Source organism: Peromyscus leucopus, chromosome 20, assembly GCF_004664715.2.
Source record: "Peromyscus leucopus breed LL Stock chromosome 20, UCI_PerLeu_2.1, whole genome shotgun sequence".
NCBI lineage: Eukaryota > Metazoa > Chordata > Mammalia > Rodentia > Cricetidae > Peromyscus > Peromyscus leucopus.
Genome location: NC_051080.1, coordinates 43458140 through 43483061, shown reverse-complemented (window position 1 = coordinate 43483061; position 24922 = coordinate 43458140). Strand labels below are relative to the sequence as shown.

General features: G+C 40.8%; 1 protein-coding gene across 1 annotated transcript in view; it reads left to right on the top strand.

Moving 5' to 3' along the window:
* Rgs22 (regulator of G protein signaling 22) overlaps positions 1–24922 on the top strand; it is a 137536-nt gene that overhangs the window by 70480 nt on the left and 42134 nt on the right. Inside the window, exons 12-14 of the mRNA XM_028884482.2 lie at positions 7013–7124; positions 9006–9125; positions 9900–10001. Coding sequence (XP_028740315.1) covers positions 7013–7124; positions 9006–9125; positions 9900–10001 — 334 coding nt within the window. The remainder of the gene's footprint in view (positions 1–7012; positions 7125–9005; positions 9126–9899; positions 10002–24922) is intronic.

Sequence of the window (24922 nt, the reverse complement as noted above, 5' to 3'; positions counted from 1 at the left end):
AGTCTTATATGGCATGCACTCACCTTTTGTGAAGCAGATGTTAAACTTGTGGTCAACTTATAGTAGAATTATCCCTCAAGACTGGAGAAACTTGGTTACAACATTCTTGGAGCCTGGTCCTCAATTACAGTGGAGGACCTGGTGGAAAGATGAGGCTAAGACCACTGAACAACGAAGTAGGGCTAGAGGTATGGGAATCTCCCAAGATCAACTCTTGGAGAGGGAGACTATGCTAATGTACAAAAGCAATTGCTGTATGATGACCATACCCTGGCTTTATGCCACACAGCAGTCTTGAATGCTTGGGACAGAATTGAAGAAGTAAGAAGAAAAATGAGTCATTTACTAAAGTTATACAGGGCCCAAAAGAAAACCTTCATGGATTTCTTACAAAGATTGACTTCAGCAGTAAATAAAATGATACCAAATTTAGAAGCTAGGCAAATAATAATTGAATCTTTGGCTTTTGAAAATGATAATGCACAATGCAAAAGGAGAATTAGGCCTTTAAAGGAAAGATTACCACCCTTATAGAAATGGATCCAAGATATAGTCAATATTGAATTTCATGACCATGATGATGCTTGGACAGGAGAGGTGATTTCTAGAAGTTGGAAGAAAAATTGAAATGTCAGGTGTTTCACTTGTGGTAAACAAGGTCACCCAAAAATGAATTGTAATTGGGGTGTTCTTAGAAACAATTTTTTAAAAGAATAATCACAACAGAGTGCCCCTCACTTCTAGATTATGCAGAAGGTGTGGCAAAGGCAGGCACTGGACTAATGAATGTAGATCAACAAGGACAGACAAGGTAACCCTTTGCCATCATGAAATACCTTGGGGGGACCTCTCACAGGCCCCCATGTCAAATTGGTTCAGTGATTTCCTGTCATTGTGGAGGAAACTCCTTCTCAGAGCAATTAAAGCACCTAATGCCTATTGTAAGAAACCATACTGCTCTGGATGATAGAACAGGTATAAAAGAGGGGACAAAAAATCAGGAGAAACCATAAAGCTAATATTTTGGCAAACATCTATAAATGAACAAAGACCAACATTAAAACTATGAATAAATGATATCATCACTGAAGGTCTTGTAGACATAGGTGTGGATGTAACAATAATTGCACCAGAATCTTGGCATTCAAATTGGCCTCTTTAGGAAGTAACTGTTCAGGTTTTAGGGATTGGAATGTTATCTCAGGTAAAACAGAGTGTGAGATGGGTTGAATGCATAGGGACAGAAGGACAGAGAAAAATTAAAGCCATATGTGGCTAACATAGCAATGAATTTATGGGGATGTGATTGATTACAGTAATGGAATACTCAGATTAACTTTCCTCCAATCTCAGAAATAAACCATAAATTAACATGTTTCTGGGAAAAATATTAGAAGGTATTATAAAGAACAGTTACATACCATTCAAGTTGTACAAGAACAGGGCACAACAGCTGCTGATCTTTCAAAGGCACCAACAGCCCTACCTTTAAAGTGGTTGACAGACAAACCTGTTGGGTTGAGCAATGGCCTTTGATGTCAGAGAAACTACAGGCCTTAGGACAGCTGGCAAGAGAGGCTAAATTCTCAGCATATTGAAGAAGCAACCAGCCCTTGGAATTTTTCTGTATTTGTTATTAAAAAGAAATCTGGAAAATGGAGAATGGTAACAGACCTAAGAGCTGTTAACAAAGTAATTCAGCCAGTGGGCTCTCTACACCCTAGAATTCCTTTGCCTTCTTTATTACCTAAAGGATGGCCTCTTATAGTTATCAATTTAAAAGACTGTTTCTTCTCAATACCTTTACAAGAAAAAGACAGAAAAAGTTTGCCTTCACGGTGCATACTTATAATAATTCTCAGCCTGTTAAGAAATATCAATGGAAGGTTCTCCCACAGGTAATGTTAAATAACCCCACCCTGTGTCAATATTTTGTATGACAGCCATTGGAAATGATATATAAACAACTTCCCCAATCTATAGGTTATGATTACATGGACAACATCTTACTAGATGATTCAAATGCAGATACTTTAGGAAGAATGTTTGAAGAAGTAAACAAAATTTTACCTTGTTGGGGATTACAAATTGTTCCTGAAAAAATACAAAGAGAAGATTCTACTAATTATTTAGGATATAAAATACGTCTCCAAAAATTAGCCCCAAAAGGTGCAAATTAGGAGAGGTTGATTGTGGACTCTTAATGACTTTCAAAGATTGCTAGGAGACATTGCCAGTCTATGACCCACTATTGAGGTAAAAAATGATGAACTGAGTAATTTGTTCAAAATCTTAAATGGTGAGAAGGACTTAAATAGTCCAAGAGAATTATCAGTTGAAGCTGAGAAAGAATTGGCTTTGGTGGAAAAGAAATTACAGGATGCACATGTGGAGCATTTGGATCCAGAGCTTGATTGTATTCTGTTTATCTTACCCTCTATGCGTTCTCCTACAGGGATATTAATGCAGAGGGAAGATATTATCTTAGAATGGAGCTTTTTACCACATAAACAGAGTAAAAAATTTTAAAGTTATGTTTATTCTAAAAAGGAAAATTGATACTTCATCAATTAGCAGGAATAGACCCAGCAGAAATTGTAATACCTTTTACTAATGATGAAATTGACAAATTATGGGCAGAAAGTGAACCTTGGCAAAAAGCTTGCAATAATTTTTTGGGAGAGATTAACAAATATCCCCAAAGCAAGATAATTAAATGTATAAAGAGAATTAATTGGATTCTTCCTCATTTTATATGGGGAACACTAATTTCTGGAGCCCATACATTTTATACTGATGCAAACAAATCAAGAAAATCAGGTTATAAATCAGGAAATTTAAGTAAAGTGCCTCAAAGTCCTTATGATTCTGTCTAAAAAGTCAGAATATATGCTATTCTGATGGTATTAGTGAATTTTACAGAACTTCTTAACATAGTTACTGACTCTCAGTATGTAGAAAGAGTTGTTTTACACACTAAAACTGCTGAATTTATTCTTGATTAGTGAGAATTAACTTCATTATTTATTTAATTACAAGAAATAATAAGGAATAGGAATCATCCCTTATATATAAAACACACATCCAATCCCATACTGATCTGCCAGGCCCTCTAGCACAAGGTAATGATGAAATTCATCAACTATTTGTAGAAAATATCCTGGAGGCCTCAGAGTTTCATAAAAAATACCATGTCAATAACAAGGATTTGAAAAAGGATTTTTCCATCACTTGGCAACAAGCTAAAGAAATGACAAGGAAATGTCCTACTTGTTCTTTATACAACCAAACTCCACTACCTGTAGGAAGTAATCTAAAGGATACTCAAAGGAATGAAATGTGGCAGATGGATGTGTTTTGTTTTGTAGAATTTGGAAAATTAAAATATGTACATCACACCATTGTTACCTATTCAGGATTTCAATGGGCAACTGCTTTGAGTTCTGAAAAGGCTGACTCTGTAATCACACATTTGCTAGAAGTTATGGCCATCATGGGAATACCTGTATAAATAAGACCAACAATGCTCCAGCATAAGTCTCTAGTAAAATGAAACAGTTTTTTGCTTATTACAATATAAAGCAGATTAGAGGTATACCACATAAACCTACAGGGCAAACAGTTATAGAAAGACCAAATTGAATGCTAAAGGATATGCTAAATAAATAGAAATGTAATAGATTACATAATGCTTTATTAACTTCGAGTTTTCTCAATGCTAATGAGAAAGGAATGACAGCTGAGGAGAAACATTGGATAATAGAAAAAAAACTGCTGAATTAAATCATCCTGTATACTTTAAAGATGTACTGACCTCAGAATGGAAACCAAGATGAGTGTTATGTTGGGGAAGAGGTTTTGCTTTTGTTTCCACAGGAGAAGAAAAGCTATGGATACCATCAAAATTGATAAAGATTCAATTTTAACAAGAGAGTCCTCTAAATTAGAAGAGATGATGGTTAATCAAACAGTGTGGCTGTTCAATATAAACCAACTTTAAGACTTAACAAATGCTTTTCATTTGTTCAGATATAACTTGCCAAAAGGGAACCTCCCCAAAATTAGGGTTGGGGAAGTGTTTTGTTTTTGTCTTTTCAGAAGACTGAAGACTAAGGAATCTAAAGAACACTGGACAAATGAGACATGTGAAGAAAAAGGACAAATCATCCAGAAAAAAAGTTAAATTGGCCTATTGGTATATCACGTCTCAAACAGGATAAGATTTTATAAATCTTCCTAAATGTTTGTTTCTGCTGTTCTCTACAGATACAGAAAGAAAATGGTCTGTTTGTAGTTCCAGTCCAATTTTCTACAATTAAAGCTGGCTGTGGAGTTGGAGTGTGGCTCTCCCCTCTAAACCCAAAACCCCAAATCTCTGTCTCATGTCAGAAGAGCCACCTGATATGGGACAGAAGCAAAACCAAAATTAAGGACTATTCTATTGCCACTAATCTCATAATCCTTTGGTTTTATTTTAGCTCTTTAAAGCTTTTCTTAAAGTATAAATATCCCAAAACGTATAGATTAATATACACATTAATATGTGTGTGTATTTTAAACTTTTTTTCATGATATTAATGGTCATAAAGAATACTAACTAATTCTAGAAAAAAGGCTTCATCTAGTTTCCTGTACTTGATTTCAGGTTTGAGTCTCTATCAAGTAACTAGGAATTAAGTTTTTGTACTCTGGATGTACATAACAAATATTGATCCTTTAACCTCTTCAAGATCTGCTGCATATGACATTTAAAATGTTCAAGTTTTTGGCAGTGAACCACAGCCATGCCTAACAGTGACCTTTGAAGTCTCCAAAAGGATGATGGGGCCCACAGTGATGATTCTACCAGGACTGTGATAACGCCACTATGCTTAAAAACACAACCTAAAATTTGGCTTTAGACTACAAACTGCTCAGGGCAATTTGAGGACATGATCCAGCCTCACAGACTACTCTAGCCAGGACTTGAGACGAGCCCTGCACCTTCCCATTACACAGAGACTGGGCTACCTCTCCCAGGACTTGACAATTAACCCCAAATTTTCTTTTCAGAATCTCCTAAAGATGCCATTGCCCCCAGACAGCAGGGAGTAATTTTAAGAACATGATGCCCACATTCCTAAGAGGTGGGGTGGGTGGTTTTGGTCATTCGATGGGTTATAGATATTTGTCATTGTTTAGGGTGGTTGGTTACAAGTTGTTATTGGTAATAGTTTTTAGGAAATACTGAACAAAGGAGATTAGATTCAAGGTTCTTAGTCTGAAAAAAAAGAAGAAAGGAGGATATAAAAATGATAGGATAAAAGGGTAGATTGTTGAATCTAGTTTTAAAAAGCAACTACTTGCTTAAAATATTTTACATTGATATGGATCTTTGTATATTGATACAAAGTTAAGATTATTTTTGTTGGAACATACTGTACATACATTTTTAATCTTATTCAAGTTATTGTACCTATACATCTCATTTAACAATGTAACACAAATTACTAGTCCTTGAAAGTTATTATTACAAACTATTTAAGATAATAAAGAAATGCAGGTTAGTAGTTATTCACCTACTACAATTAAACTTGTAGTCATGGTATGTTTTCAAGGTCACACAGATATATTTTATATAGACAGGTCATCTTCAAATACTTCAGAGATCTACAGAATATGGCATTTAAGATGTTTTAATGACATAAGGCTTTTTTTAATGACAATGTGACATGTCTGCTCCTGGCAGCACCAGTCTACTTCAGAGAAGATGATGGGCATCAAAGAAACTCCATATGGAGTATACTTTCTTTCTGGCAAAATTTAGCAAGAAATTCTGGGCAAGAAAATGCCATTGCTTTTATTACTGACAGTATTCTGTCCAAATGGGACAAGCAGAACACAAAAGAAAGTCACTGCTGAACTTTGCCAAGACAAGTAGAACAGCACTTCAGAAAATCCTGCTCCACAGAAGAGTCTGTCAGATATTCTAGGCCTGTAGGCTGAAGATGGATGCCCCAATGTTGCAGAGGAACTTTGGGTAACTGTGCAGGCAGCCAGCTGTTTCTATCTTTTCTCACATTTTTTGGAAGTCACTTGCTTGCACTTCCTGCTTACTCAGGTAATATTATTTCCTTCTCAGGTCTCTGATGGAGTTGAAGACTTTATAGTTATAGTTTTCCTTGTTACCAGATTCAAAAAAGAAATTCACTAAAAAGGTGTAAAGTATACAAGGTTGAGAGACATTAAAATACAGTTTTGGTAATGCAAGTTAGAAAAAACCTGTTGGACTCACCAAGATAGGATAGATATGGAGTATTTTCTTTGAATTTGTCAATTGTTAATGGACTAGACATTGATGATGTATTTATTGCCTGTATATATTGTGTATAGTTATTGTACTTATTGTGTATAGTTTTTCTTATATTAGTTAAAACTGTCTTTTTTAAATTTTAGGCCAAAAAGGGGAAATGTGGTGATATTTTGTTTGTGCTCTAACAAAAAAAAGCTTGCCTGGAGATCAGAGTGCAAAGCTAGCAAATAGTTAACCATTGAGGCCAGGTAGTGGAGGCACACACCTCTAATCCCAGCACTTGGGATCTCATGCCTTTGACCTGAGTACTTGGGAGGCACACACCTCTAATCCCAGAACTTGGGGTCTCATGCCTTTGATCTGAGTACTTGGGAGGCACATGCCTTTAATCCCAGCACTAGGGAAGAGAAAACAGGAAGTGATATGGCTGGGTGGAGAAAGGAATATAAGGCAGGCAGAGACAGGAGCTCATCCCTTTCAGGCTGAGGAGCTGGCAAGGTAAGAGGTGGCTGTGGCTTGTTCCTTTGTCTCTCTGATCTTTCAACATTCACCCCAATATCTGGCTCCAGGTTTTTATTATTAAGACCAATTAGAATTTTTGCTATAAATATATGTTTCACATCCAGTCTTTAGAACCGTGAAGCAGTTCTTTGATGCCACATAGATCAACAGCACTCAGACTTGCTAATTGATCAGTTTGTTCTCATGTCTATAATTTAGGTCACAGTTGGCAGAGGGAAGCACAGTAGTTCGTTTGACATCGTTTACTGACATCTCTGAGTGTCTGAAGCCCCAGCTGGAGAGAAAATATACTTATACAGAAGAGCATAATGTAAGTATTTTAAGGACTGAATAACCATGTTCCTCATTTAATCAACCAATGTACCTAATTTTAGAGATTAAAAAAAAACATATTTTTTCTCTACTAAACAACACCTTTTGCTTTTTAGTTGCAAAGGAATTTCCTCACAGACTCTTCACCTGTGATTTTTTTTTATAGTATTGTTCTACTCAGCCCTGCATTAGTCCTGATCTCTCTTTCTCTTCCTCTCTTCCTCTTTGTCTGTCTGTCTGTCTCTTTCTTCCCCTTCCTTTCTTCCTTCCTTTTTTTTTTTTTTTTTTTTGGTTTTCAAGACAGGGTTTCTCTGTGTAGCTCTGGCTGGCCTCATACTCATAGAGACCTGCCTGCTTCTGCCTTTCAAATGCTGGTGATCAGTCTTTTCACAAACAATTGTTATGGCCTGGGTTGATGCTACCTCAGACACAAAATAAGACCCTTTAGTATTCTTGTTTAGTTTTTAACTCTTGATTGAAATAACAGTGGATGTCAAGTCCTGGAAATTTCAAATTATTTTATGAAGACTAAGTGTCTCAGGGTTTCTGTTGCTGTGAAGAGACGCCATGACCACTGCAACTCTTATACAGGAAAACTTAATGGGCTGGCTTACAGTTCAGAGGTTTAGTTCATTATCATCATGGCGGGACATGGTGACACGAAGTGCTCTGAGCACTGAGCATGGCTTGAGCATATCTGAGACCTCAAAGTCTGCCTTCACAGTGACACACCTCTTCCAACAAGGCCATGCCTACTCCAACAAAGCCAACCTCCTCATGGTGCCACTCCCTATGAGCTTATGGGGGCAATTACATTCAAACTACTGCAGGGGGTTTCCAGAGTGCAGCTGCTTAGACAACAAACTTCTAAAGAGGTGTATTAAATGAAGATCTCATGTCCTCTGAGAGTTGTGCTATTAGTAGAATCTTCAGCATTTTGCAACACTATCTGAACACTTAGTTATATTTTTGCATAATTCTTTTATTTTAAGTAAATAGTTCTCCTTTTCTACTAACTAGGATTCTTTTCCTACTAAAATAAGGATATTTTAGTTTCAAATGCTGTTAGTTAGACATTAAAAACAACAAACATTATGTTCTCACCTCAGAATTTGTTTAGCAGGCAGAGAGAGTGAGATGCAGGGAATAAAAAGTCTTGCTAAACGTGTCCCCATCATGCTTGTTTGGTGGGGGGTGGGGGAGGGCGGCATGAAGAAGTCTGAGTTCCATAAAATCAAGTGAGTTTCCACGAACAGTCCATCCCTGGCCGTATTCTGGAGCCATCCGTGTGCTTGAGAAGTAGCCAGCTCCCCATGTTTCAAGGGTGGGATCAGGGTTACTAGCTCTGTTGGCAGAGAAACCATCAACAGCAGAGTTTTATGAGAACTTCCATGGCCATTTCATTCCGAAGGCCATGACCTGTGGGAGTGCGACCGTCCAAAGACTGCCCCCTCCCAGTTAACAAGCAGCGCGGAGAGGCCTTGGAGATGGTTCTTTTTATAACCCACTTGTAGCCAGAAAAGCAGCACCTCAAGGCTAAAATAACAATAAATATGTAGGAAACAGGCCACCAACGGAGATGTGGAAGGCTCTCCAATGGAGCCACTGCGCCTGAAACATGAAATTCACTAAGGTCAGGGAGCTACTCTAACGTCGGGCTTAGAACCACACTGGTTTATAACAGAATGGATTCTCCTGCCATAATTGAGTTTTATAAATGAATCTTACATGACAGTCAGATGCAAGCACATTGCATTAATTACATATATGCTACAAAAATAAAATGACAACCCAGCAGAATTTATGAAACCCTCTTGTACAGGGCTATGAAGCACTGCATTGTTTTGGGGGGATAATGAACTTCTGTTTTGTTATCTAGGTTAAAACTGATGCTGGAGCCTTGGGAGGATTTGACATGGAAAACTTGTTACAGTCTTTGTATGTTGAAAATAGAGCTGGATTCTTCTTCACTAAGTTCTGTGAGAAGTCAGGAAACAAGGTAGAAAAAAATTATTTAAAATCTGGATTTATTATTTTAATTGATTTAAAAATAAGTGGCATTAAAATAACTTGGTGTTCATATAAATAGATCTGATGTTCAGATTCCCATCTGATAAATTTAAATCTACACTTGATATTTAGTTAATATTTAACCATCCAACTGAATTATAATTCTCTTTGGTTTAGCACCCTACTGAAATTACAAAGAAAAGTGAAATACAGATAAATATTGACATATATTACTAACTATAATTATAAGATTTAATCTCAATTTAATATGCCATATTTAGTTTATTTCTATTAATACTTGATTTTTAATAATTCTGACAGCCATAAACTACAATGAATAGAGGTAAAATGATTTCCAGTAATGTTTTTAAAATTACAATGACCCATATGAGCAGTGACTAACTGCCTTAGTAGTTAATATTTAGTTCTGCTATGATATGCATTTGCCCATATGTTGATGTATCAGAACACCTTCAGACTGTGCTTTCATGCCACAAAGACATGCTCTTTACCTGTCAACTAGAATGCTTGCGACTTCTGTATTCATTACTATTTCTAAACGTTTTCTGTTTTAATGATCAGCTGTATGGGAGGGTTACATGCAAAAATATAGTGTTCAGCTGACAAGAGCAATAACTATATTACATATTGCTGTAGACACGCGATTTGTGGTAGCAGTGAGCACTTACACACATGTATGGAACCGGAGCTCTGAGGGCCTTACTAACTGGCTGTGCTGATTTCTGCCCTTCTCCGTCCGCAGCTGTGGAAGCACAGTGTGTACTTCTGGTTTGACCTCCAGGCCTACCATCAGCTGTTCTATCAAGAGACACTCCAGCCTTTTAAAGTATGCAAGCAAGCCCAAGTAAGTAGCAGATGCACTGCTCTGTGCAAAGCTGTGAGTACAAAGGAAAATTAAAATTGTGTCCAGCCCCAGGCCAGAGAGAGCTGGGTTGCAGACATCAGAGCACTGCCTCAGAAATACTTCATTTAAATGGAGGCAGAGTGTTGTCTTCTAATCTGATTTATGAGTTTTCCGTTTTCTCTATTTTATTTGGTTTGCTTTATTTTCTTTTCTTGCCAACGACTTGTTCTTCCAATAAAGAATGCCTCGTCTCCTTCCCCCTAGCGCACCTTTTGGGTTTGCCTGTGGGGATTGAAGAGAACACTAAGAGGATGTGCAGTGAATCACAGGAGTAGCTCTGCCTAGTGTCCCCGGAGCTCCCTGCAGATGCCAGCTGTTGGATGTGCCAGGCTGCTGGCACATCGCTGTGCCTGGGCAGGCCCCATGTGGGCATCTGGGCTCCCATCTCCCGGCCACATGACACTGACACTCAGAGGGCGGAGGAGAGAGCGTTTCACGACCACCCTGAAGCAAAACAGGGAAGGAAAAACAGCAACAAAAGACAAGACCAGGAAGGACAGAAGATTCCCTGCAAACGGGGGCAGAGAGAGCAGCCTCTCAGGGGCCGTGGCAGGAGGTGGGGATGAGAGCAGAATTATGACTTGAGCTGACTTTTTGAGGTTTTTATTTTTAGGTTCTTCAGATCTTTTATGGAGCAAGGTCTCCAGAATTAGACAACTAAGAACCACTTCTCTATCTGTTGATCACTTGGTAATTCTTATAACCCCAAATAACCCATCCCAGAGGGTCCTACCCCCAAACGCTGCTCAGGGAGTTAGTTTCATCGCATTATTTATATTTTACAATCTTGCTCAGGACACCAGAGTGCACCGCTGGCTGTCTGGCTGCTTCCACCCCCACCCCCTCAACTCCAGCGTGAGTAACTATGCTTTGTAGCTCAGTGGCAGCTATGCACTCTCTGCCGTGAGAATGAGGATTGCAGCTGCAACATAGCCCAGATGTCTCCATGAAATCTTGAGATGAATCTCTAATTTACCAGTTTTCTGGGACCACACAGTTCTGCTTGTTAATCCTCTACCTGTAATTCAGTTTGCCCCCCTCCCCTCACCCTCCGCCCCTGTCTGCTGCAGCGCCATCTGTTAGTTTTATTATGTTTTCACTACTCAGAAAGGACTCCTCCCAAAAGTCTTCAGCTGCCCAGTGAAGGGGGATTATTTGTGTGTTGATAATTAACCAGATTTCGTATACATATGAAGAAGGAGATTCTACTAGGGTTTTGTAGGCTTCCTGGTTCTTAGCAATGCCATTATTCAGCTAACTCTGCCTGGTCCAGAAACTGGGCAGTTTGGGTTATTTAGAAATAGATTGCTCTATTTGGGGATTGCCAAGACCTAGAAGATTTCCCCCAAGGTTTGCTCTTTGGGAGTCAAGGCATGAATGTGAAGAGCAGTCCAGTGTAGAATACTCACCTTAAGGACTGAATAGGAAGAGATAAAAGGAGAGAATTCATGTGATTTTTTTAGAAATGTATTTTAATCTTGTATCTATAGTTGTTTTACTTTTTTATACTTGGAGGAAGAACAAAAACTTGGGTTTTATTATGCAAAGTTTTTATTCTTCTAGATACAGGAATTGTCTATGATATCATTGTATTACCCATTTGTTTTACAGTATGAAATATCACTCATTTAATGGCAATAGAAATATTGTGTGGCTTTCTTCAAAGATTCATTTATAATACAGATCTTTGAAATGATAATGCCACCAAGGGACTCTATCTGCCACTACATGCTGAATGTGCTATGAACTTGATTTTGTATCATTTTCATGTCTGCCAAGTTACACCCTAAGGGACTAAGAGTTGGTGACAAAGGACCTATGTGACTTTCTGAACATAGTTTTATTCTCCCAGTAGTAGTACAGGGACAGCGGTAGATGGGGTAGACAGGGGAGAGTCAACAATAAGGATTCAGTGTCACTCATGAGCACAGAAGTTTGAACTAGTGTCCTGGCCATGCCTTGAGGATTTCTCTACACAACTTCAAGAGAACGAAGGTCTTGGCATTGTGTAGGTACAAGTCCTGCCTCTAGAGGGCCACACAGCACTGAGAGGATTTGGAGACGAGATCCTGCACTTTACTTTGCTTGCTTGTTTTAGTGAGGACTCACAACAGAACACTGCTGCCTTCTCTAACTTGTGTTCTTAAATCCTAAGAAAATTTATGTTGCAATAAAAGCTGCATTTAGAATCTACCACCCTCTCTAGCATAAACATTGATATTTTTAAATATAACAAATACATATGATAGATTTATATTAGATATGCTTATATTTATAAGCATGTTTACCATTCTAGAGGTGGTGGGACCTGGGAGAGTGGAGCCAATAAATGAAGCAGACTAAAGTCGCAGGCAATAGCCAACTTTATTCAGAGCATCAGACAATTTATTTATACTCTGAGATTATGAGGAGTCACATGAGTAAAGTGGACAATCACAAGGGCAGGCCACATGTGCTGGGCAAGCTGCATGCAGTAAAAACATGTTTTTCCTTAGAGCATATAAACAAATATTGATAGCCAGTTGTAATGAATAATCTGAAGGAAACTCACTCCTGTCTGCTACAGCAAAGAGGGACACAAAAGCACATTCCAAAACAATTCTGTTTTTGAAGAAAATGAGGTCACAAGACTCTTGTCTTGGTTTCTTGGAATTTTCTCACAAGTACTCAGAAATCTCAACATAGCTTCATTCATGAACCATGTTCCAATCTCTCTCTCTTTTTTATTTTTTAATAACAGGATAGCCAGAGTGTTTTGATTTGAGATGTTGTAGATAAATCTAATTGTCATTTGATGCATGAGTATCCTAGAAGTAAGCAATTATAAATTTAATTGAATAATATTAGAACAGTGGAAGCATTTCCAAACTGTGTCCAGTACTATTGGTTACATTATTATATTGGTCAGAAAGATCTAGACAATAGCTTGAAAAGAGACCCACATGATTAGTAGTATCTTGTAGAACATAAGCCCATATTTACCTTTAATAGGAATACAAATGTTATGATGTCCTATGCAAATAGGAAGTGATTCAAATCAGATGAATGAATGAGTCTATTACAGTCCCAAGGTCCAGGCACAAACACGGAGTCCTTAGTAATGATAACAGGAGCTGGATCCACCCAATCTACAAGTTGAAGCAAAGGAGGATGAGGAACCTCCAATACGTGTGCTCAGAGGCACCACAAATGCACAGATCAAAACAGCAAGCTTTGGCAGAGAAGAATTCTCAGGTGACGTAGGCTCTGTGTGTTTCATAGAATAACGTCCCCCTTGGTGCAAGGGCCTTAACTTGGCCCAGGTGGCCAGACTTGACTTGTGATAGCATGGTGAATATCTCCTTTTGTCATTTAGCTGGAGGTCTGCTATCTTTCTGGTGACCTCCACTGTCTCCTCACCCTCCGCCATTGTCCTTGATGAGGGCTGGAGGAATCAAAGAGGAATCCTAATGTTCCAGTGGATCCATCTGCAACGACAGATGCAGACCTCTTCCCAGTTTTCTTCTGGGGAGTAAAAGTAGGGCAGGTTAATGTATCTGCTGCTTATTCCCTTCTGCAATAAAACCAGGGAGGTTGCAGTGTGCATGAGTGTGAGTCTACTGCTGGAAATAATCCTACAACATAAGCAGAATCTGAAATGATATTTAAGGGTTTATGAATTAACCATAATAGATGAATCAAAACAGCCAGTTTGTTGGGCTGAGGAAAAAGAAGTATTAATAGATTGATGAATATCTGGGCCATGAATGTCTTTAGATGAGCCATCAATAAGATAAGTATCTGCTGGTGGAACAGGAGATGGTTGGATGGATGGAATGGAAAATTATTTGTTGTATGAGGAAATCCCATAGCTTGCCAGCTGGATAATGATTTCCTAGACTTCTATAGTAATCTGCAAATGAAATTTGAAAATTCAGAGTTCTGTAACACTTTAAACAATTGATTGTTAGTTAAGGTTATTATAATACAGCAAGGATCAAATCCATATAATTGTTAACATTGGGTCCTCCCCTGATTTACTAATTGAGCAAGAAGAGAAAGGTAAGCAGTTAGTATTTTATGACCCTTATCGTGTGAATAAATCCATTCCAAAGGTTTATCCTCTTATGCTATAATACACGTGGGAGACAATTTAGTGGGGAAAATAAGTAAGTTTAAAGGAAGTGAAGGATCCACATAATACACAAATTCCTCTTTTAGTCTGGATTCAAATAGTTATAGGTCTTTTCTTGCCTCTTGCGATAATATTCGAGGACTGTCCAACACAGTCCTCTTTCCTTCGAGGGTTTTAAATAGATTGGTTAGTGCACTGGAGACACCAAGCACAGCTCATAAGGTGGTGAGGAATTGGGAACCGATGCCTTTTTCCTGCCCTAGCTTGCCTAGGTTGTGAAGTGAGCATTTTCATAGGCTCTTCTGAGTCCTCATCAGGAAATGGAGGGAATTTAAGCTTACATTGATTATCGAATTCCTCACCCCACGCTTCAGGGTCTTTCTCAGGCAATGGGGGATATGGATCTAAAGGAGGCTCCGGGAGGGGGCTGAGGGAACTGTCGCTGACGTCGCTGTCACTGGCACTGTTTTTACTTTCAATTTTGCCTGGCAGGGGATGGGGGGGCATTGGGGGTGGAGGGGTGGAGGGGGTGGTTAGACTTTTTTGTCTTAAGGTTTGATCATCAGTTCATATTCATTCAAGGAATTAGCCTTCTCTTCTCCATGATTGATGGCCTCCTTATCTTCCTTAAGCAGTCCTCCTTTGATTTTTATTATGTATACAATATTCTGCCTGCATGTGTGCCTGCGGGCCTGAAGAGGGCGCCAGATCTCACTACAGATGGTTGTGAGCCACCATGTGGGTGCTAGGAATTGAACTCAGGACTTCTGGAAGAACAGCCACTGCTCTTAACTACCGAGGCTGCCTTAAGCAGTCCTAATTAATGCCCAAGTGACCCCAAATTGAGTAGGGATCTCCCCCTTGTTTATATGCATTTTCAATATTCTTTTGTACTCTGTCCCATACTTCTTCACCTAAAGTTTCTTCTTCTGGAAACTGGGGATTATAATCATAAACAACTTGCCAGCAATCTAATAGTCGTGATTTTAATGCTTGTGTTCCTTCTTTCTTTAAAAATGATTCACAAGCTCAGCATAAGGCAAAGCTTTCCCATTATTCCCACTCATCTCCTGTGAGGGTCCCTCTCTCTTACCTCAGAGCTGACCTAGAGGCAGTGGGACCTGGAAGAGGGGAGCTGACAGATGAGGTGGGCTAAGTCTCATGGAATAGCCACTTTATTCAGAGCATCAGACAGTTCGTACTCTGAGGGTGATGAGGAGTCACATAGTTGCTGTGGACATTGCTCTATATAAATAAAACACTGATGGCCAGTGACCAGACAGGAAGTATAGGCGGGACAAGGAGAGAGGAGAATTGGGAAAACAGGAAGAAGGGGGGAGAGACACTGCAGCCACCGCCAGGACAAGCAACATGTAAAGACACCGGTAAGCCACAAGCGACGTGGCAAGGTATAGATTTATAAAAATGAGTTAATTTAAGATATAAGAACAGTTAGCAAGAAGCCTGCCACGGCCATACAGTTTATAAGTGATATAAGTGTCTGAGTGATTATTTTATACGTGGATTGTGGGACTGCGGGGCTTGGTGGAACCTGGAGAGAAGCCCTCCAGCAACAAATAGTAAAGTAGACAAGCACAGGGGCAGGCCACACACGGCAGGCAAGCTGCACACAGCAAAAACATGTTTTCCCATAGAAACATATAAACTAAAAACTATAGCCAGTTGTAATGAATAATCTGAATTAAAATCACCCCTATCTGCCATAGTGGGGGTGGGGTGGGTGGGGGACACAAAAGCACAATCCAAGACCAGTTCCATGTTTTTGGAGAAACAGAGGCCACAAGACTCTTGTCTTGGTTTCTTAGAGTTTCACAAACATTCAGAAATCTCTTCCCATATTCATTCTTGGACAGTGTTCCAACACATACACACCAAAACACACAAGATTCAGGAGATAGGAAACAGAGCTGGGCATTTGACTCATTGGCAAGTACTTGACTAGCAGGTGTGAGACCCTGGTTTCAGTCTCCAGCACTATAATAAATAAGTAAAAATTAAGTTTGTAAAAAGGAAAAGAAGACATTCTTCTTTTAAAAAAAAATCACAGGTTTCATTTGCCTGAAAATGTCCATTTTATTCTGGTGACTTAGTTCATTATAGACTTAAGGATGTGATGGTTTTGTTGTTTGCAGTTAGCATATATTAATTATATAATAACAGACGTAATTGTAACATTTCCATAGTGTAAATCACGTATTTTGACCGTATCCACCCTCACTACCCCGTCTTGTTCCTTCCATGTCCATTGATGCCCTCCTCTTCCGACCATAGACTGTTTGCTCTTAGCAGTGTGCAGATGTCAGCGTTCAGTCGGGGCTGCTGAAGTCTGTTGATGCTCTTGGACGCCTTTCCTTACTGCCTCAGCCTGCCCTCTGACTCCAGAGTTCTGGGTTGTACCACAATGTGCCTGCTGCCATGCTCGTTCTTAGGCTTCAGCTGCTTCTCAGATCTCAGGCATCATGCTTTTGTGTCGGCTCTGGGGAGCCCTCAGCTGACACATCTTTCAGTGTTTACACTTGGGGATTCCGTCCTGTCCTGGATTCCCCATCCGAACCATGCTGGTGCTTTGCAATGCATGCTGTCTTCATTTTGCTAGGCAACCCACCCACTGAGTTAAATTATGTCTTTTATTCATAAGGCTTTTTGTTTGTTTGTTTGGGGGGGTGTTTTCGTTCTATGTTTGTTTTTTGAGACAGGGTCTCACTATATAGTCTCAGTTGGCCTAGAACTTATTACAAGACCAGGCTAGCCTGGAACTCTTAGAGATGTGCCCACCTCTGCCTGGGATTAAAGGTTGGTGCCACCATGCCCAGCTATAATTTTTATTCTTAAACAGCATATTTGTGTTTTATAGTTCTTCCTGGTATTTTCTTTCCTTCCATATATTTTTAAATTTTATCATTTAGAGCAGGTGTTATTAGTCTTTAGCTGTATTTGTTATTCTTGCATGACAGTTTTATCACAAACTTTGTGGCTCAGAACAACACACATGTGTTGTATCCGTCTTTGTGGCCAGGATTCTGGTGGCAACAGTGCTGGGTCCTTTGTGGTCAAGACTGGGTAGTTTTCACCATGGACCAGCCTGGGGAAGGGTCTGCTTTACTGTTCCTGTGGTTGTTAGTAACATTCAGTTCCCAGCAAACTACCTCACTGAGAACTTTTGTTGGCTGTGAGCCAGAGGCCATTCTTGGAGCTGCGCCATGTGGCTCTCTGCATGTGGTTATGTACAATACAACAACTTGTTTGTCCATTCAGCCCAGAGGAGACTCCTTAGCAAGGTGGGCGTTACCTTTTCACATAATATAATTGTGTACTTGTCTTTGCACATAAATCACTCTGTGTCTGTGTACTGTTGGTTAGAAGCAAGCCATACATTATGTCCATACCTGGGGGAGAAATCAAGAGAGGGCATGACAGCCAGGTGTGATGGCACACGCCGTTAGTCCCAGCTCTTTGAGGTAGAGGTAGGAGGATCTCTGTGAGTTCAAGGCCAGAATGGTCTACATAGGACAACTATAACTGCATAATGGGACCCTATATCAAAAACCAGAGGGGGGGAGAGAGAGTGAAGGGGAGAGAGAGGAAAGGAGAGAAAACCTGGATATCAGGGTGTTTATAGGGGCCACCCTAGAGGCTGGCTGCCACAGTGTTCAATAATTCTATGATTTGTAGTTCTTGGAAGAACTAATTTTTAGTTCTGCTGACATAGTGGATTCTTTCTTTGTGTGTTTAGTAATTTTGAATTATGAGCTCTTTAGTGGTTTTTTTTTATGTCACTCTTCTGCTGGGCACATTTTAAATGCTAATTTTTTTACCTTGGAGAGATGTGAAAGTTGACAAAGTGTGAACTGGAAAACCAGGCTCACCACAAGGGGAACAGTGACAAATTCTCAGGGAAGGCAAATGTTTTCCTCTTACAGAAAGGAAGGTGAAGACAGGCGCTTGGGTTTTGTTTCCCAGGCTCAGTAGGTAGAAAGAATCTTTGTGTGTGTGTGTGTGTGTGTGTGTGTGTGTGTGTGTGTGTGTGTGTGTGTGGTGATTACTGTGGCTATTCATAAAGAAAATGTGTGAGCTGTCCTTCTGAGACATTCTTTCTGGTATGTCGGCAGCCCAGATGACTTGAAAAGCCTCCTCTATACAATTTCTAGAAATGCTGGGTGAAGTATAAGCAACACCCAGCTGAACACATGACTGAAATAGCAAGGGAGGAAGTCTTCAGGGCAGAGTGAGGGGTCCGGTGGAAACCTGGCAGCTAGCCTGAGTAGAAAACAGGACAGCACAAACCCAAGAAACAGGACATGGGGACTAAGTGGCAGGTGTCATGAAGTGAAAGTTATGTTGAGACTTCTACACACAAGTTTTGAATGGTTGTGCACAAAGTGAAATGTAGAGTGCAAATTATATTATTTGCATAAATTAAAATATATTTTAATATTTAATTCAAATACATATTTTTCTACTTTACATTTATATATAGCCCATAGTAAGCATATGAGATGTTTTTACTTGTTTCATTTTTATTTTTATGATTTATGATTCTGAGTGTGTGTGTGTGTGTGTGTGTGTGTGATGTGTGTGCAAAGGCATACACACAGCACAGCACGCTTGTGAGGAGGTCAAAGAACAACTTCCAGGAGTCAGTTCTCTCCTTCCACTGTGGGTTCTGAGAATGGAACTCAGGCATGGCAAGCACTTACACGGCAAAGCCACACAGCAGGGACAAAGCCGAGCTCAGTGTTTGTTTTTGAAGGAAAGTTGGACTATCTCCAGAAAGGCTTTTTTGTGTTGTTTTTGAGACACTGTCTCACTATGTAGCCCCAGCTGGCCTGGAATTGATTTGTATGCCAGACTGGCCTCAAACTCATAGAGATCCACCTGGATTAATGGCATGATCACCATTCCAGTCAAAAAAAGGTTTTTAATAGCAAATTGAGCACAGGTGTTAGAGAGAGCATGAAGGAGAAGCTTGAGGAAGCTACACACACTGAAGGCAGGAGGGCCGTGTGCTTCCCGGAGAGCTCTCGCTTCCCGAGAGCTGTCCCGTGTTCAGTCACGAGCTCAGAGCCTCTGTTGGGCTTTGCTTCCTTCTCTGCATGAAAGTTCTCACGTCGCATGTGGACTTTCAGGGACTGTACCAGGTGATGCAGGTGAGAACATTTTGTGGTTAGTGCAGAGCAACCTGGAGAAGAAAGAAATCTTGCTGTTCTCAGGGCCAGTATCTAATTAAGGTTCTGCCAATTGGATAACAGGGAAGGAAAGAAGAACTTGCAGTAATTGAAGAAAATAGAAGGAACACAGCTAAGTCAAGGGCTGTTTGCTTAGCCACCGCTACCACCTTAGCCACGACCTTAGCCACGACCTTAGCCACGACCTTAGCCACGACCTTAGCCACCGCTGCCACCTTAGCCTTTGCTACAACTTGTTCTGAGTTCAAATACAGTGTGATGAAACTGGACCGACCAGAACCACGTTCTGTTGAGAGTCTCTCAGAGGGATTTCCTGTGAGACTGTGTCTCCTAGTAATGTCAGAAGCTACACCCATTAAGTGTCACAAACACGCCACCTAAGCATGAGCTGAGCAAGGACAATAATAACATTCATGCCAAAGTGGGTGGGGAAAGCCCACCAGGCCCTGGCTCCACACACAGAACTAGAGGAAAAGTGAGGGATGCCGAGAACAGGAAAAACAGACCTCCCCAGGACTCATAGATTGGTTACCCGAGACCAAAGAGTCAGCCCTGAAACATACATATGACTGAGCAGGGTGTAGCCGTAAACTTAAGAATATATGTGCAGTACATGTACATAGATATACTTAACAATTAAATGAATTTGAAAGAGAGTGAGAATATATGCCCATGGGAGATGAAGGGGAAGGGGAAATGATGTTTTTATATTATTATAATCTTTAAAAAAATTAAAAAGATTATTTCACGCTCTGGGTCCTCTGAACACAAGAGTGTCCTTGGAGACGCTTGTTCTCTCAGGAGAAAGAACTGCTGAAGTAACCCAGTTGTGTTGGAAAGAAAGAGACAGCGGAGTGATGGAGAGAGGAAATACTCTCTTCCTTTACTGGTAGGTAATGGTGATTTTAAAATATTTTAATAATTTTAAAAATAAAACTTTTGAACTGCACTAGAAATGAGGGACCCATTTCATTTTCTCTAATTTTTGAGCCAAAAGCATCTTTCCTTTTAGTCTTATTTAACACAAAATAAATCTTTCTTTTGATGACAACCCCTTACACACAAAAATGATTCTTTTCCATTTTGCTCATATTAAAACAGCTTCAGACTAAATTTGAGTTCTTTCCAATCTTTCCAACCATAACTAGGTTCCATCTTGATAATCGCAAGTCCCATCCCTGACATCTCCACATACTGACTTGTCAGCACTCTCTGGCCCAAGACTGTGGTAAGAGCCTGACTGCTTCTGTCCCACACATTCCTCCAGTGACCCCCCGAAGAGGCCCAGTGATAAGTTAGTTCCCGTGACTCTGGGGTGCAGAACACTGTTTGAGGGAGGAGGACAAGGTTGATGTTGGCTGTCTTCCTCCATCCCGTTCTACCTTATCTTTTGGGGCGGGGCCTCTCACAGACTTGACCCCTGGGTGGCTCCCAGGATCTGTCTGCATATCCCAGCACTGGAATTACAGATGTGTGCTGTCACAGTGGGCACTGGGATTAAACTCAGGTCTTCAAGGTCCGTCTCCCCAGGCTGTATTGCCTCCCATTTTGTGTTTTCAGCATTCATGAGAGAAAGGGAATACAGGAGCTGAGCTGACAGATCACACAAGACCTAGACACCGCACTGATCTTAGGACGCCTCAGCTGTAACACAGTGCAGAATTTGTTCACACACCCATGCATCATTTCCTATGGGGTGACAGGAGGCAGTGTGGTTCCGATGGCCACACTAGATTGCACAGGGTGACCTGCCTGGGGATTCTCCAAGTGTCCACACACTTGTCCCATTGCTGTGCTCCCGCTCTGCAGTCGCAGCCACAGACAACAAGACAAACCAAAGAGCAATCGGATCAGCAATGGCGCATCACCCTTAGTCTAGACACTTTCACTGCTGTGCCCACAGACGCCTGCATTTGACTAGGCTCGGAGCCGAGCAGGGGCCCTGTGGGCTCGCAGAGCACACACTGCTGCTAGACCCCAGACCTCTGGGCCTTTTCCAGTTTTCAGGGAGACATTGAAAGGTCGGAGGAAAGGACCAGGCAGACCTTTTCCTCTAAGTTTGCATGGTCCTGGCAACATTTTCCAGTGACATGTGAGCTAACTTTAGTTTAACCCAAACCTTGGGTGTTGTTACCACAAACTCATTTGGGGGAAAAAAAAAAGGTGACGTAAGAGGGGCTGTGTGGAAGATGAGTCTGCTCTGCTCACTGCCATCCATTACTGTAATTGTTTAACTCCTCTCGGAGTTTATGGGGCTTAGACACTTCAGGGTGGTCCTGACGTTTTCATTAAAGTGCTATGAGCTAAGTGCTCCTCTAGGCCGGCGTGTATTTCCAGGTGCGCTAACAGAACTCCTTGCTTTACACAGCAGTAATTACCAAGCTGCGATGTCTCAAAGATGAATGGACCAGGGTGAGGGGTGAGGTTGGATGTGAGTGAGTGTGGGAAGCCATGGGCCTCCTTAGAGCTTTATTGGAAATTTCAGTGTCTTGATAGTTTCTTGAGTGCTGGGCAATTACTCTCAAGCTTTGTTAGGTTATTTGTTTTTGTTACAGAGAGATGGTATCCCCAGTAGCAGTAGATTGGATTCCTGGGCTCTGTGAATCACTGAGCAGAGTTGGCACAGTTCTTGTTTGACCTTCATTTTGCTAGTGAAGTGGTTTCAGGGTGAACACGTCCAGCGACCAGCTCTCTGTCTCACAGTTACCATTTATTTCCAGCCGTCCTGCTGGTGTCCGTACCAGCTGCCCAAATGCAGCCTGAATATTCTGCACATACTACGGATCAGAAAAAATAAGGCCCCCCCCATCCCCCAGACCCAAGGTTTTCTCTTACCATCTTATCCAAGGAAGGCTAGGACCTGAACTTCTCTAGATCACAATTATGTCCGCTGTGGAATGCTTACCATCTCCTAGGTTCTGTGCTAATACATTTGTATGCTGCTGTAATTCTTGACAAACCTGAGAGGTAGGTATTTTTGTTGTTCCCGCCCCCAGTCTGTAGATTAGAAAACGGAGACTTTGCCAAGGCCATTCCCTAGCAGTTGGTAATTGTGGAAATAGAACTGTTATGACTCCAGACCTTATACTAACTGTAAGCTTTTATTATTATTTATTTCTCTACAAAGATGAGTGTCTGCTACCTTGCTTAATCTTCCACATTAATGTTTTAAGATATCCTTGTGAATGTTACATGTTAACCTTCACCATTGACATTTTCCCTGTGAGACTTGGGAGTCCGTGAGGATAATCTTTGTGTCCACTTTGGATGTTTAAAACTGGAACTGGCTTGTGTTAATAAATGAAATAATCTGTTGGCATGCTTGCATTTTCAGCAACATGGTATAAATGTAATCACAGTTAATTATTATTTTTCTATGAATGTCATTGCCAGACATGTGTTTTTAAACAGCTTTTTTTTTTTTTTTGAGTGAAATGGTTTAATGATTTCTCATATCCCACCACCCACAATGGTCCACAGCCTGGCCTTCTAGATGCCACATTTATCCTCTAATAAGTTGACGTGAACAATAGTGACATTTCCTCCCCTCTTTTAAAAAAAACCAAAAAAACAAAAACAAAACTTGATTTATTATGTATACACTGTTCTGCCTGCATGTATGCTTGCAGACCAGAAGAGGGCACCAGATCTCATTACAGACAGCTGTGAGCCACCATGTGGTTTCTGGGAATTGAACTCAGGTCCTCTGGAAGAGCGTCTGTGCTCTTAACCTCTGAGCCATCTCTCCAGCTCTCCTCCCCTCTTATCTCACTCAAATGATTTTTAAATTTCCTTTTGAAACGTAGACCATACATAATAATTCAAAATAACTCTGAGTGGTTGTCTAGAGGTAGAAAGCCACACTGGCTGCTTTTGTAGTGACGGGGCCAATGCTTCCAAGGAAGGACATTCCCGTCAAGAGGAGACTCCCCAGAAGGGAAGTGTCCCAGAGCATCCTTGACCGTGTCCCAGCTCACTGTCCTGAGTGTCTGCTACTCTGCCTGACACACTAGCTGGAGAGATATCCGTAGGGCTGGGAGAGTTGGCGTCTGCTCTTGAGAGGGCAGGTAACCTGTTGCGTGAATGTTTGCTTTCCAAGGGGCTGTACCTGCTGTGGACGCAGCCTGCTGGATAACCGCTTTTTCTCATCGGAACTGCTTGACGGTCTGCTTTCCTGAATTGGCCTGGGTTTTGTCAGTTTGGTTTTTTTTTTTTTTAAACCAAAAAAGTGACTATAATCATGTTCTTATTGAATTGCTATTCACTGATTTCTATATTGATATTTGGAGGTTAAATATCTCCCTTAAATTCATGCTGCTTTTGTTAGTTTTTTAATAAAAAAAAATTGAGATGATAAAATCCTTGGGCAGTTCTGATTGCCTTTGACTGTTGGAGTTTCCTTAGCTATTTGTCTGTTTTACTGCATTGTGTGCTTGGTTAATCGGCTTTGCTCAGAATGTCTTAAGCAATGACCGGTCACTTTTAAAACTCTAATCTATTTTGTCCTTTGAGTTTATGGTTTGTTTCCGGCTTTCTTAACATGTTCTGATTTTTCATTCTGTCCAAACTGGTTCGAGCTAGTGTCCCTCTGATATCCTATTGGTGTTCTCTGAAGTTCTTCTGCTCCAAGGTCTCATTAGTAAGGGCTGAGCAGTGGCCGGGAGCTCTCGGGTTGCCTGTCTCCACGTTGACATCTCTTGGTGAAGTCCCGTCATGTGCAGATCTCTGCAGCAGTTGCCTCGCAAGACCAGGATGTTGCAATGCTAGGTTCCCATCTTCGGGATTCCTAACTGAACAATGCAAGGCTCTCCACATGCGAGCCCATCTGTGCAAGGCTTCATCTGTAATTTATCCTCTCGGCACGGACTCTCAGTCATGTTTTTGAGCTCCTAGTGGGATGTGAGAGGTCATTAAAAATCATCATTTTTTCCTTCTTTTGCAGAAAAAAAAAAAAGGTTGGATTGCTTGGATTTGCTTGTTGTTTTCTTTTTCTGCCTCATATGAACTCAGATCACAAGGTTCTGTGCCCAGTAGAGCTGTGGATAGTTATAAAAACAGACTTCTCTTTTGCCGAGTTTTGTGGTTTCTGGAACTATCCAGCATGGGGCATTCATGTCCCTGTTATAAACACCCCTAGGGACTCCTTTCGCCTTTAGCTTCAGAGAGCAGTTTCATCTCGGTGTTTTATATAAGTTCCAAGAGCAGAGTTGTTGAGTCCAGTTGAGAGGTTCCTGTGCCCTGCTGCTGCGCCTTGAAGCACGTCAGTGTGTTCTGCGTCAGGGCTGCGCTGCTGTGCTGAGCTGAAGGATCTGTGAAGGGAGCTGGCGCCATAGGCAAGCGAAGCTCGGAGTGGAGACCCAATATTTTTATTTCCCCTCCCTCATGCTTCACTGCTTCCTCTTCAGAGCTGTTCCTTATACTTCCTCAGGAGGACAAATCGACAAGTTCTCTCCCACTGTATCCTTACCCCTGACTCAAGTTAAATTCAACATTTCGGGTTCAGCTTTGCCCTTCTGAATGCTGTTCAGAGTGTGAAGAGG